This window comes from Ambystoma mexicanum, chromosome 6p, assembly GCF_040938575.1.
Source record: "Ambystoma mexicanum isolate Mex_15411 chromosome 6p, UKY_AmexF1_1, whole genome shotgun sequence".
Taxonomy (NCBI): Eukaryota; Metazoa; Chordata; class Amphibia; order Caudata; family Ambystomatidae; genus Ambystoma; species Ambystoma mexicanum.
The window spans coordinates 605810059-605830198 of NC_090935.1; the positions used below are offsets into that span (position 1 = coordinate 605810059).

General features: G+C 45.2%; 1 protein-coding gene across 2 annotated transcripts in view; it reads right to left on the reverse strand.

Moving 5' to 3' along the window:
- The window catches only part of IQGAP2 (IQ motif containing GTPase activating protein 2), a 1674846-nt gene that overhangs the window by 106673 nt on the left and 1548033 nt on the right, over nt 1-20140 (reverse strand). For both annotated transcript variants that reach the window (XM_069627448.1, XM_069627449.1), the window contains one exon: nt 7489-7701. In XM_069627448.1, the coding sequence (XP_069483549.1) occupies nt 7489-7701 (213 nt within the window). The remainder of the gene's footprint in view (nt 1-7488; nt 7702-20140) is intronic.

A 20140-nucleotide genomic window follows, 5' to 3' on the forward strand; every position in this document is an offset into this window, starting at 1 on the left:
GTGCCATAAAAAGCGACCCCTGGTTCGATGAAGACTGCAAACTGGCCAAGGTAGATATCCTGACCTGCCTAAAAAGTCATCAGGGACTCGATAGAACAGAACTGAGGCGCTGAAGGGTAAGGTACTAATCCCTGATAAAGTCCAAAAAAGGTGACTATGTCCGTTGTGAATGGGACAAACTGCATGAGGCTTCTCAAACTGGGAATACTGGTTCATTTTGGAAGCTGGTTAGTGGAAACAAAGAGCGAGACACGGATGTGGCAGTTAATATCAGCCCAAGCAATTGGAGAAAGCACTTCCTAAACCTGTATGGAACGGAAGCCCCATCCAAAAACTGCATGAGGCTTCTCAAACTGGGAATACTGGTTCATATTGGAAGCTGGTTAGTGGAAACAAAGAGCGAGACACGGATGTGGCAGTTAATATCAGCCCAAGCAATTGGAGAAAGCACTTCCTAAACCTGTATGGAACGGAAGCCCCATCCAATACTCAGGGCATCAGACCCCAGACCTGGGACAGAGGGGATTCTCTAGCTCCAATCCAATTCGATCTACAGTAGATTAGTAACGCGATTTGCTCCCAGAAATGGGGAAAAGCCCCTGGGCCGGACTTCCTACCAATTGACCTCATCAAGGATGAACCAATGGTCTGGGTGTCTGTATTATGGCACCTATTTAACACTATTCATAGACTCAACAAGGTCCCTTGCTGTTGGCAAAATGCCACAATAATCCCCATCTATAAAAAAGGAGGGCGGGAAGACCCGGGAATTTCAGACCAATTTCCCTATTGGATAGAGTGGGTTAAGTATTTTCCAGAGCTATCTACGAACATCTCCAGACGTGGGTGGTTGAGGAAAATGTGATAGACCATCTTCAGACAGGGTTCCGGCACAGAACAAGCACCATGGACCAGGCATTCCAGCTACACTTGGTCACGCAGAAATACACAGTCCTGAAAAAGATGAAAGTGTTTTCTGTGTTCAACGATCTCAGGACCGCTTTCGATTTTGTGTCGCGGGAGCTGTTGTGGACCAGATTGGCAAAGAGGGGGGTACCAGATAAATTTCTGCGCGTCATAGTACAACTCTACTCTAATAGCACTTCTGTATGTTGGGGGCTTTTGGGCGAACTCCTGACCCCTTTGAGGTAACCAAAGAGTGCAGCAAGGATGTGTCCTCACTCCCTCCTTTTCCAGATATACACTGATGAAGTCATAGGTCACGTAACATTGAATTGCCAGGACTACCTGAAATTAGGCCACAAAGCAATCTTGATGCTTCGCTGATGACGCGGCCCTTTTATCTATGTCAGCGAAGGGACTTGCAACTGCCCTCAAAGCATTTGAGGAGAAATGCTCAGAGCTGCATTTCGAGATCAACACTGGCCAAACAACATCACTAGTCTTTCGTGGCAAATTGTGCGAAACTTGAGTTGAATATTAATGGCCCCCCTGGAACAGGTGCAATGTTGCGATTACCTTAGGGTCAGATTTAACGACCAGGGAACTTGGACATTGCAGGTGTTCAAATCTAGCGCAACACTGGAAAAATATGGTCAGAGTGCTATTTCCCCTGCCATTAAAATGTATGTCACACAGGGTAAATCGGCTGCCCTGTATGGGGCAGAGATCTGGGGCCACTCAACCAGTACCAAATTGGGTCTGGCAGAAAGAGGTTTTTTGAAAAGGCTGCTTGGGCTCCCAACACATGTTAAAAGATCCCTGGTGGATATGGAAATGGGAAACCTCAGGGATAACCCCCAGGGCATCACCTTGGGCGATGTAGAAAAAGTGAAAAAAACCTCATGGGAGATAGCTGAGGTCGAACTAGTGCATGCCTGCAGTGAGCTGGCCATGGGAGTTCTCTATTTGGCCAGCAAGCTGGTTTCGGGGTTAGACAATTATCTATTCTGGTCACCTCCCCCTGGCACGCACTCTGTATCTGAAATTCAGGTTTTCCCAACTGAATCTAGCTTATCGCACCAACAATGGGAACCTGCTGGAAATGATCTATGCTCGGTGTGTGGCCTTGATAAGGAATATATTAGCCATTTCTTGTTATTTTGTCAAGGCTATCGAGTGGCTAGGTGCAAGTTCCCCAAGACAATAAGTAATGCGCATGGCATACATCAAACACGCGAAGCCCTTACAGCTCTTTAGGAGAAGCAATGACATGCATGTAGTATTTTTTGTAGCAAGCTGTATTCACCAGACATGGTGCATAAAACCAACAATTTTAAAAGCTGGGGAACTTGGGATTTAACACGTAACCATGTTAATACTAAAACCACTATCCATGAAACCTTGCATTCACCTTATTGTTTTTTGCTTTGATAATGCTGCTAATATCTAGCCATATGCACTTTATGCAACTTTTGCAAAATTTGCCAGGATCAGGCACAAACCTGGACACTCATCTGGCCCTATTATTTTTGTACTTCAATGAGTGCTGCTAAAAATATTTCCAATGCACCTTATGCCCTTCCTGCACAACTCGTCAGGATTGGGCATAAAATCAGCCACTTCCCTGCCCTCCCACTCCTTTGATGTAGCTGACAAATGAACCTTTGATATTCTTTGCACATCTTATCTGGTCGGAGCACAATGCTTGGAGGAATTATTGTTGCTTCGACCTTCCTGGACAGACGGGTCCATTTTGCACCACACATTGTGAAGAATAGTTTCAACAGTTTTAATAGTTTTAGAAAGCTGTTCATTTTTACTCACTCTCTGCAATTATGATGACACGATTATATGTGCACTAAGGCCCTGTCTGCGCCTCACAATAGCCCATTCCCTTCTCTTCTTTCCATCCGGCGAGGGGCTCTCCTGCAGCTTTGTCTGGAGTCTGCAGGAGGCTGAACAGCTGCACAGCCAACAGGAGATAGGCCCAGCAAGGCTATTGGCATGATTGTGTTTATTTTATTTGTTTCCATCTTGCATGACGAAGAATGCTACATTTATTGTGCCTGCCCCGATGGGCTTCCTACAGTGTTCGGGCGCTCCTCCTACATCATCCAGGGCTGGAGGCCTTTCTTACTGCAAATTCTTGGCCTTGCTGCCCACATGGTGCTGCTTGGGCTGCACCTTTCCAACATGGCCGCTGGCCTTCCCCACGGAACCGGAGTGCTCTGCTGCTTCCCTTTGTCTCCACCAATTGGCTGCTGAAAAATTCTTATGGGCCAACAGGATGCCGACAGGTGAATAGGCGGCCCCAGACACAAAGGCCCAGGAACTAAGGCCCTGTCTGCGCCTGTCCGCGCATGGGAGGGCAAGGACCCCACCCCTAAATCTCTAATTCACCTGCACTAGGTGTGTCACTGCTTGGTTCACCCTGGTTCAGCTTCTGGCTCCTTGTTCCCATTATACCCGAGTGGTCCGCATGAGTACTGACTGAACTTTTACTGCTCACCTGCTCCTCTAAATGGTACCTTTTTGACTCTAAGACCTCCTGCCACCTGACTCCACTTTCTCTCTCCTGTGCTCTCCTACATAAAAACAATATTATTAACGTTCAGTGGGTTGCTTTTACATCTCTGCACTTGGTGCTGTACTGTGATTGTGTAAATTCTAATTTAGGTATGTCCCTGTGCCTTTAACATCTCTGCACCCTTTCTATGCTTGGCACTGTTGGTTCCTTATCTACACCTATATCAATGCAGCTGCCCTCCTCATCTACAATGCCCAGGGATCTGAAACTACTGTGCAGTGCAGTTCCCCGCCGTTCTTTCTGCTTCCGCTCTACTCCTGCAGCCCCTCATCAGTGCCTAACTTCCTCTCCTACCCTCCCCCCTTCCTTCCTCCCACTACACATCTCATGCACTTATTCCATCAGAAATTCCGTCTGGCACATTTGATGACTCATCGTCTGTCTGTCTGTCAGTCCCTATCCCCCCCCCCCCCTCGCTCCTCTTTTATGTATAGCTCTTGCATTGTTGAAACGACCATTAGGCACATACAATAATTATGTTACATGTTGTAACCTGGTTGTATTCCTCTTTTTTTGTACCTACATAACTTAGCACTTGCCCATTCTGAATGCTCCAATGCCGAGTAAGAATGTTCTTTTTCCTGTTAATGCTTTCCCTCCCTGCATTGCAGTGCTTTGAAATGCTTTCTTGTAAGTGTATAGGTGCTAAATCAATATCCAATTTATAAAAGACATAGGGCCTCATTACACGGACGGCGGTAAGGGTTAACGGTCACCGTTAATGGCAACGGTGACCGTTAACCCTTACCGCCGAACCCTTACCGCCGTACTACGAGGTCCCTTTGCGGGTTGGAGGATTTAACGCCTGCTTCTTGCAGGCGTTAAAATCCAACCCGCTAAGGGACCTCGGAGCTAATTACGGCACCGCAAAATTGCGGTGCCGTAATTAGCGCCTTCCCCATTTCCATAGAGCCCTATGGGGCAGAAATGGGAATGGGGAAGGGCAATGGCGGAAAGGGGATTTACCGCCCCTCCAACCTTGGAATGGGGCGGTAAATCCCCTTTCCGCCAAGGCGGTGCCGGTATTTTACCGGCATGAGCCATGGCGCTAATAGCGCCATGGCTCACCGCCTACCGTGTAATGAGGCCCATAGATATGTTGGATTGATCACTGTATTATGTCCATACCAATTTTGTTCCGATCCCACTTTTCATTTGATTGAGATGCTGTGTTTTTGGCTAAATGACAAAACGTCGAATAAAAAGTTGTATGAAATCAAAGAGAACAATGGATGCAGGGTGAGGAGAGAAGTTGAAAAAATAAATAAAAGGGAAAAACGTGTATGGGAAAAAAATTAATTAACCATGCAGTGTGCAGAGCATCCATTCATGTCAAAGCGGAGAAAAGGACTGACGGGTGCTGCTGCTGGTGTGTGGGGTGGGGGGGGGGTCAGTAGGAGTAGCCACGTCCACACGGCTGCAACATACCAAGCAACTAAAGCTTTTAGTTAAAGGGGCACCTACCTTTTTGTGCTATGCAAAGAACACCAGTCTCATACCTATGGTCGTGCACCCCATAAGTAGGGAGGAAAGGGGACGCAGCATAGGAATAGTGCGATGATGGCGAAGGACAGTGATGAAGGACTCACAGAGATACACTCTGAAGGAAGAGGAAGAATGTGAAAAAGGAAAAGGACTGCCACAAATGAGAGGGACTGTGACAGCAGAGGGGGGCAGCAGCAGAGAGGGACTGCCGCAGAGAAGAGGGACTGCCATAGAGGAGAGGGACTGCCACAGAGGAGAGGGACTGCCACAGAGGAGAAGGGCTGCCACAGAGGAGAAGGGCTGCCACAGAGGAGAAGGGCTGCCAGAGGAGAAGGGCTGCCACAGAGGAGCGAGACTGCCACAGAGGAGCGAGACTGCCACAGAGGAGAGGAACTGCAGTGAAAGAGAGAGACTGCCAGGAAAGAGAAGGACTGCCAGGAAAGAGAAGGACTGCCAGGAAAGAGAAGGACTGCCAGGAAAGAGAAGGAAAGTGACAAAGGAAGAAGGCAGTAAGGAAAAGGGGATGGGGGTAAGGAAGGAGGAGGGCAGGAAGGAGGGGGACAGGAAGGAAGTAGGGGGCAGGAAGGAGGAGGGCAATAAGGAAGGAGAAGGGCTGCAAGGAAAAAGAAGAAGGACTGAGAGAGAGAAGACTTATGGGGGAGGAATGGGGTGAAGGATAAGGACCGGATGAAGCAGAAGGACTACCTGTGTTGGAAGGATCTGTCCACTATGCAAGACGGCAATTCAAGAAATCATTCATGTATTGTTTGCCTGCCCTGCGCTGAATAGGACTAGAAGGCAATTGCTAAACCCATTTTCATAAAGCACGGAGTAAGACAAACCCTGGATGTCCTGAATGTCTTTTATATATCCTGCCAACCCCCGATTTATTTATCTGTTCTTATCTTTTTAAATATGTTGAAGGATTTGATTATGTAATGAATGAGCCGTTTGAATGATAATGACATTTTAAATGCTGGCATTTAACATGGTTTTTATTAATTCTGATGCGTTTGGGTGACTTTGACCAATCCGTTTCATCGACAATAAAGTTTGCTTACTTACAGCACAGTTGGATTAAAGTGCCACCATATATAAGTGCCAAGGAAACCAGCTAAATAAAACATGCACCAAGCTTAGATGCATTAACACCGAGAAGGAAAAACAGAGCAGAAGGTCAATGCATCATTACACCAATCCAAAAGCCACCATACACAGGACTACTTTGACCATTTGACTTCAGCCCAAACTAAAGAACAAAAAACATGCTAGCCATTCACCGCCGAGACCTTTGAGCAAGTTGCACTTCAGAATTTTGACCCTATGGTTAAATTCACCTCCCATATTTCTAAATAAGTGCCAGTGAATTAGGCTGGGTTAACAGATTATTCCGTATGTTTGAGAGTAGAAAGAGCAGAGGGCCTCTGGGAGATCCGGGGGCACTAACTATTCCTGTGTACCCCCAACAACGAGGTAATAGCCAATAGCACCACAGGTGCCTTTGCCTGGGTTTCTATTGCATATGCATTTGTCAGGGCCTCGCTGATCAGGCATGCATGATTTCCCTTAACAAAAAAGATTTAAAAATGGCCAGGGTGGAAACGGTGTAGCCGCATAGTCCCTTTACTATTTCCATAGGGAATACGTTACTTACCTGTAACTTCTTTTCTCCAGCATTGGAAGAGTTCATAGATTCACATGCTGTTTGAATAGTCTATGTCGACAGGCTGGGAATCCTAGGTAACATTAAAGCCGTTCACCTTTACATTTTAAACTGCTTGTCACTTTAGTGCTCTATTAAAATAATTGTGGATCATATTGCCCCACATCCAATAGACAAGCCTCCCTTGGCTGGAGGCTATCTTTCACGTGTTGGGAGTCCTCGGGCTGGCAATCGCAAATGGGCACATTGGGTATGGGTCGGGGACGGGCATGAGTGGGGCACAATGGGTGGAGCTTGAATCCGGTGGGCTAACTAGAGGTTGAATCAGCTCAGTGGAAACACCAACAAGATGGCAGACAGCTAGGGAAGAGACAGTCCACTACAGAGAATGCAGGGGAATACTTGGTTAGGGTTCCTGGTTTGGCTTGTGGCATTAGTCGTGATGAGGAGGATGTTTGGTGTTACTGCGAGTGTTACATTGGAGAGGTGGTTCTTTGCTACCTATCACTTACCTGTGTAACGACTTAAAGAAAATATTTTATACTCACCTACCGTACTGCCTGGTTCATGTACTTATCTACTTAGCAAGTACGTCAAAAATGATTTATGGATAGAGAAAATAAGTTCATTTTAATATGGCTTTGTTTGGTTCAGAGGGGCACTTACTGCATCATTAGTCGAAATACTTTGGCTGTACCCTTGCCAGACACTTGTTTCTGGATAGAATATTACAAGGATTCTGACCTTTAACATCTGTTCACATTCAAAATTAGGTTGACAACTCATTAAAGAAAGGATCATGGGATCTCAAAGTAACATATTGTAACAGTGATGTGCACAAATGACCAACCTTGGCAATCTCGTTGATGATTTCTTGGTATTTGGTTTCTGAAGACACTAGTTTGGCATGTTCTAGTGTCCGGAGATTCCTGAGAATTTTGCGTTTCTTCTGCTCGATGGGCAGCTGGCCATCCTCTAGTGCAGACTCACTTCGCTTCATTTCGTCCGGTGTTTTGGCATCTAATACTGCACGTTTCTCCATCACTTTGAGATGGTTAGATTCCTGAGTGCGAAACAATAAAGTCCCCTTTACCAGCTTGTTAAATTAATTTAATCAACAGTTTAATCGTATGACTTAAAATAAACCCATGGTGTTTTAACTGGTAAAAAGGGACACTGTCAAACCACATTTTTTATTAACAGAGGGCGAGTTGAAGCCATGTACTAACTTTCCAAAAACAATTACAAATAGTCCAACCATGCATTAAAATATCCCCCTTTTATATATCTTCTTTTGCTCTCAACATTTATTTGTAACGTGATTTAACAAAGACTATTTTATGATAAAAAGAGACAACAGATTGTACTATCCCAAGTGACTAAAAGCCGAATTACCACAATTTGTTGTTTGCAGTACTTAAGGCAATAAATTATCTTTCAGGCCATAAACAGGCTTACAAACCTAGAAGACTAATATTCCTGCATTCTAGTGCTACCTGATCTGTTTGGAGCTTTAGAAAAAACCTTGCCCATCAGGCAGTCAGCAAACTCTTGCATGACAATAGGGGAAATTCCATGCCTTAGAATTGTTCACATTCCTTGTGCACACACAAAAGAGGTCTTCAAAGTTGGCATCACAAAGTCCCAGCCTTTATTTCAGACGAGTATTTTCCGATGGCTTCATTCTCTCCCACTGGTCTAAAATTTCTCCACAGAGGCAATGGAGTATCTTCTCATCTCTCTCAGAAATCACATCTACATTGCCCCCCCCTACAACTAATTTGGGATTTTAAAGGCATCCTTGAAGCTTAAACTCACAAAGTAGAATTTAGCATCCTGACAAACATGGCAATCAACTAACACACATCCAAATTTGTCTCACTAAAATGAACCTCAAAGCATTGTCTCCTCAATTGACAAATGCTCAAATAGGCTCTGCATTTACACTGAAAACAACTTGCCTTTCAAAAGATACTTTGCTCAGAAGAGACAGATATCATTAGCCTGTACAATCAAAACCCATCTTCAAATCTACCTTCCAGGCCATGGCTCCATCTCATTCAGATGTATGAAATATTTTAATCACCAGCCTACCACAGACTTTTATGGCCTCCATTAAGGCTGTTTTACATCCAGCTTCAAGCCTCAACAGCCAATGTGCAGATGTGTTCAATCACATTACCGCCAACTCTAATCTCCCTTCATTGTTCTCCAACACACTCTACCAAAAAGGAAATCTATAACACCAGAATACTCAACGCCAAATCCAAGACTAAGGAGATTTTCAGCATCCTAAGGGAACGAGAATCCCCAGCACCACCCTCTTCAGACTGCACAAAAGATGCCGCCTGGTGCTCCATAATTCAACAAGCCTTAGCAGACAAACTAGCCTCCCTCCAAACAAAAATAGAAGCGAAAAAGAACAGCCTTGCAAACAGCTCATCAGACAATGGCCCTCCCAAACCTCAACACCCTCAGGGCCCGCCATTCTCATTCGTCATGGTCACACCCAGCAAAGTGGAAAGCATCATCAAAGGCCTTAAGCCTTCAAGATGCCAAGGCGATACTTGTCCAGCCCCCGTTATAAAGGACTGTGTCGAGGAACTATCTGCTTTTATCGCCACTATGATAAACGCCTCATTTAAGACTAATCTCATCCCAAAAAAATTTAAGGAGGCCTGGGTCATGCCTCTCCTAAAAAAGCCCAATCTAGACCCGAAAACACCGACAAACTACAGGCCAATCACCACCGTCCCTTCCTCTTAAAAATTCTGGACAGAGTTGCCTACTTACAAATCCAGAAACATCTGGAGGACAACAACCTACTTGGTTTACGTCAATCAGGCTTCGAGCACAGGCACGGCACCGAGACTGCCCTTCTGGACCTGAAAATACAGAAGGACGAGGCAGAGACAAAGACAAGCTGGCCATGCTCCTCTTGTTAGACCTCTACGCCACATTTGATCTGGTCGACCACCAGATCCTCACCGCCACATTTGATCTGGTCGACCACCAGATCCTCACCGATCACTTAACCTCCGCTGCAGCCTTTTCCACCAACGCTTCCTCCTGGATCAAATCTTTCCTCTCCAATCGCACCACTAGAGTCTTCTCTCCCTCTGCCTCTGCAGATCCTATCCCCACCCTCTGTGGGGTTCCCAGGGATCCTGTACATCCCAAACTCTATATAACATCTTTACGAAGCTCCTATTCGACCGCCTTGATGACATGGGTGTCATCTACACAAACTATGCAGATGACACCCAGGTCCTCATCACTCTGTCAGGACACTACGCCAATTACACAAAACTAACTAACAACATCTATCTGGAAATCCAGGCATGGATGGCAACACACAGCCTATGCCTTAATGATGAAAAAACCGAGCTTCTGATCGTAGGCACCCAAGCTTGCCCGACAAACTTGACCCACAATACTCGCCCTTCATCATTGATGGTAATACAACCAAAGTTGCAAAAGAAATAAAGACGCTTGGTGTCTACCTCGACTCCACCTTATCTCTAAAAAGACAAGTGAGTGCCATCACCTCATCAACAGCTTACACAAACAAGCTAACCAATGTCTGTAAGTCTTACCTATCCCCTACCAGTTGCTTGACATTAGCCAGAGCCCTAGCACTATCCAAAATAGATTACTGCAACACACTCTTCTCAGGAACCTCTGAAATTAATCTGAATAGACTCCAGGTCTTACAAAACAACTCTTTAAGATCCACCCTAAACATCCCAAGATCCAACCATATTGCCAGCCACAGACAAAATTCTAACTGGCTCCCAGTGCGTGACAGAATCTCACTCCGTACCTTGGCAATCACCTACAAATGTATCTCACACACCGCACCTAAATACCTCTCAGACAAGTTCTCTCTACACCACGCCACCCGTCCTACCAGATCATCCCACACCCACCGCCTCACAGTCCCCAGATTCAACCTCAAAACCGCAGGAGAAGCAAGCTTCCCTGTTCAAGCGGCCAACCTCTGGAACTCGCTACCCCCCTCCATCAGACTAGAACCATCCTTCAATGCCTTCAAAACCAGCGTCAAACTCTGGCTTACTGATAAACCCACCAATTACTGAGCCCAAATGATCCTTCATCATAGACCTAAGTTTGCTGTTGCTCTGCATCTCACCTGTACCTATCTTGATGGTCAGACCAATATGTAACCTAAGTCGACCTTTTCAATATTATTGTGTATTTTTGTACTTACCATGAAGGTCCGACCAATATGTAAATTGTAACCTAGTTCGACCCTTTCCCCACTACTGTGCTTATCATTTATGCAAATATGTATGTTCTTATGTTTTTCTGTCTGTAACATGCTAAGTTTTCCAGCGCTCAGTTACCTCAGGGTTAGGTGCGTGATACAAATAATAAACAAATACAAAAAATACAAGCAAACATAATATTCAAGTCCTGCTGAATCATATATAAAGGAGTAAAGGCAAAACCACCAACATATTTGGTTGAGAAACTTGCCACATCTTGCCAGACCAGAATGACAATTGCAAGGCACGTGTTCAACAAATCCTGTACCAGCAAACTAGAGTAGGATCCTGTGTTCTCTGCAGACTCCAATACCCCAGCTCCTCTAATCATTTGCTCACTTCTCCATACACTGCATTCCTCTTCCACATCCCAACATCTTCCCATCATATTACTCTTATGAGCAATCTGTGAAACAGCCCCTACTATCACCACCTTAATGTATGGCCTTTTCTTCATATACTTTGATCTCAATGTACTAAGCTTCATAGCTATTTGAAACCAAGAAGGTGCTCTCCATGTATGGCAAACAGATCAATTTACAAACGTGATCAGATGTCAAAGATGATCAGGATTTTAAGGCACACAGCATATAAAGTTACTACATTTCATGCTGTTTGCCCCTCAAAGGAACCTCCATTGCTAGGACCCCCCTGTGTTTAACGTCTTGTTGAAAAGATTTTAAACCCCTTCAAAATAGATTTGAGCAGCTTCCGAGAGATCAAAAGCAGCACTGTGCTAAAAGCATTTAACAGCATAGGGAGGGGACTCGTATTAATGGTATGGTTTGTCCCACACCATCAAATGAATTATGCTACATGTCTTACAGCACACTCTGCATTTGTCCACATCCATTTTCCTGAAGAATTCCTACATTGACACATTTGTCTGATTGAATCCTCCACTTGCCCAGTTGACATTCAGAGCCCAAAAACAACCCTGTAGCTTGAGGTGTTGATCAGGAAAAATATTTAATCAGGTTGAGGACGAGGAAGGCTTCAGCTAGCAAAATGCCCGGAAATATCAGAGTAATCACCTTGCATTACGCTTAGAATTGGTTGGCTGAAGGTCATGGGTTTGATAAGGGTTGGGCATACATTGGGAATAGTTCTTCCCCAACCAGATTACTGTTGTTATCAATGGAAAGTAGTAACTTCCGGCTCAGTCATCGTCGGTGCTATCCTCTCCGTAAGATTGCGATATTTGATATGGTTGAAAATTATCTTTTGCACAGAGAGGCCTCCTTGTGGAGCAACTGTGAATTGAAGATACAAAATGAAAAGCTATCTTGGAGATCCTGGATCAAAGGCAGGGTCCTCAAAGTTATGTTTGTCTGAGAGGTAATTGACTGCTATCTTTTGAGTCCCTTAAAAGTTTAAGTACACATTGTGGCTGTCTAAATGCTCTAGGTGCAACACTCTGCCTGTATTATTACATGTATTGTTTAGATATTGCATGAGTTTACAGGAGATGCCGAACCTGCTCCCTTGCTACTCCGTGAACACATTAGACTTCTTCTCCATACATTTGTTATGCAACTCAACAGTCTAGAAACTTGTAGGTTGGAGTCGCCAGGACTGGTGAGGATGAGGAGCTCCACATGTCTCTTGGTGAGAAATGCGTGTCAAATGCATGTTCTAAGACATAGCATATGAGAACAGATTTAAACCTCAGACTGACCCAGCAGAACAATATTTTCAATTTGCATTAGTCCCCAGCAAAAATGATACTTTGTAAACTAAGTGATTCAGATTCATGTTGGGCCTGTTGGAGAGAAATGAGTTCAACCTACCCTATGTGCTTTAGAGCTGCCAAGGTGTAGACAGACTGGCTTGAAGGGCAAGTCACACCCTTGTTTTCCCCATGGGCTCAACCCATTACAATGCATGCAGGGTAGAGCATGAGAGTTGCATGTGCAAGTGCTTGCATTCATTAGGTATGAGCATTCTGCTCAGTGTGCTGATAATTGACCACTGCCAGACAATCCCAGACTAAATAATAGGTAGAAAAGTAGGGAAATAAACCCCTGTATCTCATCAGCCCCAGATATTCTGCAGCACGGATTCCATAAAATACAATTATTTCGCCTATTTGTGTACCTCACAGATGTGCAAGTGGTGTCTGGGCAAATGATTAAATGCACATTTTGTGCATTCTACAACTACACATGCCCACAGGAGCTACATATTCGTAGTAAGAGCTCTTTCACAGGTGGGCCACTGCTATAAATGAAACCTCTGGGAGCCTCTGCATAAGGAACCTGCCTCTAAAATCAAGCACAAAGCGCAATAATAAATGTGACCATTTTAAGCTTGGATACAAGAAGGAAGTTTTAACTGCCCATTTGTAATAAGGGCCTGCAACACATTTATTTGCAAATGTTATGCATGAGTACAAAGATACTTTTATTTATCATGTGATGACTACAAGTAGGTGACTATCAAGGTTTTTCTGTGTCGTACTAGTACAGCCATTGGGTAGTTTGCATAGATAAGTTGATGGGTGAGTTAATAAATGGGTCATGGCTTTTTGGTTCATATTGCATACCATTCTGGTGCATCTAGTTATGCATTTAAAATATATATAGAAATGTAAAAAATGTATGCAATACATACACCAGTGCATATAGACCATGAGAGCTCAGTTTCAGCATATGTTCTTTCTCTCTATTTTATTATTATAGTTCTGTCTAGTTACGCCATTCCTAGCAAGTATCAGAAACTTATTTGCCAAGGATGCAATCAAGTGCAGCAACATTTTTAGCCTTAAAGGAAACTGTTATGCTAAATGGCTCTGAGTTTGGGGTGGATCAGGAGTTCTGAAGGTGGGCTATATGGTTGTTAGGGGAACAAGCATTGGTCACAATAATATTGGCAGCATTGGCTGCTCTAGAAGAACCCAAAACTGGGGAGTTTAAATATAGTCTATTAAAATCCTCAAAGCTACGTGCATTTATTTCAATATACAGGAGTGTGCTGATGTGAGAATAGTGGAGAGTAATTTGTCCGGGTTACTGCTGTACATCAGAAGAGACCAACTTTGATGACACAGATGAATACATCACTTTTACCTTCTGCCCCGCCTCATTGCCATATGGGTGAGAGACGTTACAAACTGAAACAGCCTTACCACCCCACAAACTTAAAGGTGGTTATTATGATTTAAACTGAGCTCCATGAAACAATATGCTTAACCTTGGTGAACGTACATGCAATCTGCAATAAAGATTTAGTTAGTTTGTGTGACACAACCAAGGATTACACATAGCTATCATTTTCTTTTAATGTTATCTGTTGTGATGTTTAAAAAGTGTATTCACACATTTGGTGTACTAGCCCCCTGGTTCAAACACTGTTTTCGCGCTGTATATGTCGAAATGTGTAACTGCATGGCGCAAACCCAGTATGAAGTAGTTTGCATCTTGGTTTTGTGTGTTCCCATATGAACAATGTGTTTAATGTGTTTTTTATACTAAGAAGTGAATTATTACTTTCTGGTACTAGTGCAGATTCATTGATGAACCTCTGCTTTTTGAAGTTGTGATGAAACATCAGTAAGTGCATAAAAAATGGAGGGGTAGCCCGTTTCCTAGTTTGTGTAGGAAGAGGTATTGTACATAGGTCAGATAATATCAAAGGATGGGAGGAAAGTGACACCTGAAAGAGCAGAGGCAATTAGAAACAGGCCAGGCCAAATACTGCGAAAGAGATGCCACTGTTTTTGGGACTCTGCAATTATTGCAGGGCATGGGTCTTTGACTACAGCACCTATATTAGACCACTTTTAGAAGGACTAAAAGAGGCGCAGGAAGACAGGGAAGATCTGGAATGGACAGGTGAGATGATAAATGCATTTGATGAATTGAAAAAAGCAATCATCACAGCTCCTGTGTCAGGGATCCCAGATTACAATGAAGACTTTTTCTTGTTCTCCCATTCAAATGGAGTTGTGATGACGGCTGTCCTCACACAGAGAGATTTGCTGGGACACAAAACACTGGCATACTACAGCAGGATCTTAGATCCAGTAATGAGAGGCCATTACCCATATGAACAAGCATTGGCTGCAGAAGCCACTGCAATTGAGAAGTCCATGAATATTACCATGGGCTGTTCAGTGACATTATATGTAGAACATGCTGGAATGTTAGCTGGAGTGCAGGCTGCAGCAGCGGAAGCAGAAGGAAGGCATAAGGTGGCAGACCAAGCAGAAGTGGGAAACAAGACTATCGCCCAATCTCCATCACTCCTTTCCTGGACAAACACTTGGAAAAGTTGGCCATCTCCCAGCTTAATCTACATACTAAATCTGTTGGTTGTCTCCATGACGACCAGTCTGGCTTCAGAGCTGCCAAAAGCACAGAAACTGCTCTCCTGAACACCCGTCAAGACTTGCTCTCCAATCTGTCCTCCTTCTCCTCGATCTATCTTCTGCTTTTGACACGGTCAACCATGCCATCTTGCTCAATCATCTCTGCAACAACCTTGGTTTTACTGGTTAGACCCTGGCCTGGTGGATGTCTTTTCTCACCAACCGACCCTCTCAGGTCCAACTGTGGTCTTTCTTCTCTTCCATCTCTCTCTCTACTTGTGGTGTTCTCTAGGGGTCTAACCTCTCTCCCAGGTACTTCAACCACTACCTGGTAACTCTTGCCCACCGCATCGCTAACTTCTGCTCCAATTTTCAATGTTATGCAGATGACACTCTTTCAAGCTCCCCTGAGGCACCTCTGCTTCTTCTCTCATACCAGACTGTCTGGCCACAATTCAGGAATGGTGTGCCGCCAATGATCTCTGTCTTAATGCCAGTAAGACTGAGATCCTCCTCATTGGGACACCCACTCCCTCCTTTCCTCTCCCTCTCTGGCTGCCCACTATGGGCCCTCTTCCTGCTCCTTCCTGTGAGGCTAAGAATCTTGTTGTCATCTTCAAATCCACCCTCTCCTTCTCTCCTCACATCTCTGACGCCTCTAAGAAGTCAAACTATCAGCTGCACCTCCTCAGAGGTATTCTTCCCTTTTCATTTTCACCCAGAAGCTCACTGTCTCCAGAGCTCTGGTCCTCTCTAGGCTGGACTATTGCAGCAGCCTCTTTCTAAATCTTCCTGCCTCTACTCTTCGACCTTTACAACTTATCTGAGATAGGACTGCAAGATTTGCCCTTGGCCTGAAGCCCAGGGATCGGATCTCTCCACCTCTGAAATCGCTTCACTGGCTCCCTGTGGCTGCAAGGAACAGCTTCAAGACCCTCTGCATCATCCACAAGGCTTTCTTGGACCTGGGGCCGCTCTACCTAAAACTTTCTCTTCCAAAACAGCTTCCTTCTCGAACTCTCTGCTCATCCACCTCCAACTCTCTGAGGGCCAGAAGCTTTTCCAAGCAGAAAGTTGGGGGCAGATCTACCCCCTCAGCTGGGGCCTCCATCTGGAACCGCCTCCCTGCCTCTCTCAAACATGAGCAGAACCACCTCTGGTTCCGGAAGCAACTCAAGACCTTCCTTTCACTTCCACATTCTCTCTTCCTCTCCCCTGCCAACGCACCTGACTGCTCCATGCACTGGTCACCTAGTCACCCTCTGAACTCGGCCCAGGCTCCTGCATGTCCAGTTACCCTTGCACTGCTTCCGGGCTCCACAGCACTTAAGGCTCTGTATCTGCAACCCTACAGTCCTCCTCTCTGTACTTATGAGCCACCCGTTGGCTGAACTTGTGAGTTAACTGCACTTCCTCGTTCCACTCACCCCTGGCACTTCCCCCCCTTCCATCTTCCCCCCATGTGCATTGTCTTGTCGCCCCTAAAAACACTTGTGTACAGGCGTCTAATAAATGCCACATCATATATCATATAACCTGTCAGCGTGCTTGTCAGCACAGGACACTCAATGAACCTCGTCATCCAGAGAGTGCCTGAAAAGCTTACCACCCATAAATGGAAGCCTAAGAGCAGCAGCTTTCTGGGAGTTGTCAGATTTTCAGTCCAGCAGATGAAGCTGACGACAAGCAGAAATGCATGCACCCATGGCCATGGTGGTGCCTCCTGACGCCATCATAAGAAAGATCAGAAAGGAGCAGGACCTGCATATCATCAAGGACAGGAGCACATTACAACCCTTCTTCCATAGCCTTGCGGAGAAGCCAGAAGCCCCACAGAACCGTCTCAGCCGTATATGAACCATAGACATTGGCCCTTAGTGCAAGATGAGAACCCACATGAGCCTTCTTCAGAACGGCATTTGAGTTACGGTCCACCACGTCCCGGAGGGCAGCATCCTATGCAGCCATGGAGAAACGACCGACCAAATTGGACAGAATATCATCCACAGCCACTGTGCCCAGGACAAAATCCTCAGCCCCTTTCAAAGGATAGAGGCGTGCCATGAAGCGCAGCATGGAGACGTATTGCGGGTCCTTCCATTCACAGATCACCTTTGTTTTTATATCAGACATTAGTGGAGCCCCAGCTCCCTCCAATGGGACAGAAAACCTCATGGGAGCGCTCCCCCTACACCGGGACAGAAAACCCCATGGAAACCTGGGAAATAACAGTCTCAGCCTCATCCCGGGAGAGATATTTGCCTTCGGCTTCATCATCAGAGTCGGACACCATCAAAGAATGGACAGAGGCAGTGGAGGACGAGGAGGAGTAAGAAGAAGCCGAAGAGGAGGGACTGGCCCTATGCCTGTGCCTGCAGGTAGAACCCTCATGCTCTTCAATGGCCTGTTTCATAAGGGCCTTGGTCTCCTTCTGTGATAAGGAAAACCTCAAAGCCACAGGCTTCTTGTGTTTCTTTTTGGCATGTTGACGTTCAGGACCTCTAGAACCAGCAGGAGAGTCCACGTGTCAGTTTCTGGCCCACACAGAAAATTAAACACCAAAAGGCAAAGCAGAATGCAGCTGACGCTGCAGTAGCCGTTACCAAGCAACACCAGGAGGCAAAAAACCAGATGCAGAAATCTGCACAGATAAGCAGAGCAGCCCCACCCCCAGTCAGGCCACCCGGGCCTCCGAGGCCAGCTTGAAACAAGAAAAGAAAACCCTGCTTGCAACCAAGCACCCGTCGGAAGAGGGGAGTGGGCTGGGGACCACAATGCAAGGAGACCGGCAAAGCTGTAGAAAAAATGTAACCAAATTCAGCACTTAATACTTGCACAAATTCTGTGCAAGGATTGACATCTGTGCATCTAGCTCACAGTGAGTGCTTTCCAAGTGGAGTGGCTTGCAAATGTGCTCCTGTTTTTGGCTCTAATTTTGGAGATGCACACATTTTTTTACTGTGTTTATTTCATGGTTTATGGGGAGATTTTTTGACTGCTCCCAACGGAATTCTATTCCAAGCGGCATATGTACAGTAAACACACCTTCCATTAATGTTTCCTAACTTGATGTATGAGCACAGGTACGTGCAGTACCTGTTGGAGATTATGGGATCAGTGTTGTACATGAAGGGCATTACTGAAGGAGTCTTTTATGACACTTTACAGGCTTACTGGATTGAGGAACACATTTTGTAGTGTGTTTTTCAGTTTGACTTGAGGTATGTATATTTTCTGAATAGTTGGCATAAATATTAATGTGCACTTGATCATGATATGGTTCTGTGATCAGAACCCTCCACATTATATATTCTTTTTGGATTCTATTAGGAAGTTGGCAAGGTTTACTTCCTTAAGATGGGACTTCCTGATGTTACTTCCTGAAACGCATCGGGTGTAGCATGTAACCTTGCCTTTAGGTGTTAAATAGTGTTAAGCAGACCATTGTGCATATTTAATCAGGTGTGTTTTTCAGAAACCTTTTGTTTTCCTTTTTATTATATGTAGTAGAACTGTTTTCAAAAGATGTCTCATATTGTGGTCTATGTGAAATATGCATATTCATTAAGGTACGTCTGAATTAAAATTGTTTTGTTTACTTTTGAATTAAACAAAACATCTTAATTTAAATATTTTCTTGAATTTACCAAATGTGTCAGGCCATATTGTTGGCCTCCTCTAATGCAGTGTGCATTTGCGTTCTGGGTGGCTCTCGTTCCGACACTTCTTTTGCTACGCGTGCATTAATGGCTTGCTTTGTTCTACCACTTCAAATCATGCTGCATGCTGTTGTCGAACAAGTTACTTTCTTACCCGGTAACGTTCTTTCGATGGGATGGTCCGACGACGTATTCCATATCTATGACAGGTAATGTCCACAGCTGTGCTCCTTCTCAAAATCTTCGGCATCTGCGTCCTGCGTCGATGACGTCGATGCGCAGTCCCCGAGGACCTCCTCCGACGGCTGACGTCACCCGATGTGATAAGTAGGACGCACGGCGCCCATAGCCACAGTTGTAGTTTTTTCCCCCCAGAACGAGTGTCACCAGTTTTCTGCCAGTCAGACACACAAGGCCTTGCGGAACGCAAGCTGCAATAGCAAAAGAAATTCTGCAGCGAGGAAGTTAGGGAGGGAGCGATATAGAATACGTTGTCGGACCATCCCATTGAAAGAATGTTACCAGGTAAGAAAGTAACTTGTTCTTCGAGGGGATTGGGTCCTCTGACGTATTCCATATCTATGACAGACTCCCAAAGCAGTACCAAGAAAGGAGGTGGGAAAAGAATTTAGAACACAAATTTAGCATGCCCAATCAAATTGCGGAATAAAGGACTGCCTTGCCAAAGGCCAGATCCTGCCCTCTGATGGAATCGAGGGAGTAGTGACGTACAAAAGTATGTACTGAAGCCCAGGTGGCTGCATCACAGATGTGATGAATAGGAACACCCCTCTGCAGGGCAGTAGACGCAGCCACTCCCCTGGTAGAATGGGCCCGCAAGCCAGCCGGAGGGTCCTTAGCCACCAAGCGGTAACACTCGGAGATAGCTAAAATAATCCAACAAGACAAAGTCTGTTTCGTCACAGCTTGTCCCAAACGCTTTCCAGCGTAACCAATGAAAAGTTGATTGTCCACTCTGACGCGGGACATGCGCGAAATATAAAAGCTCAACGCTCTCCTAGGATCAAGCCTATGGAGCCTCTCCTCTTCCTTACCAGGATGGATGGAGGAGGATAGAACGCCGGAAGAACAACCTTCTGGCGCAAATGAAATTCCGAAACCACCTTCGGAAGAAAAGAAGGATGAACTCGAAGGACAACCCTGTCCTTATGAAACACAGTGAAGTGTTGCTTAATTGAAAGTGCCTGTAACTCACTCACTCTGCGAGCATAAGTAACCGCAACC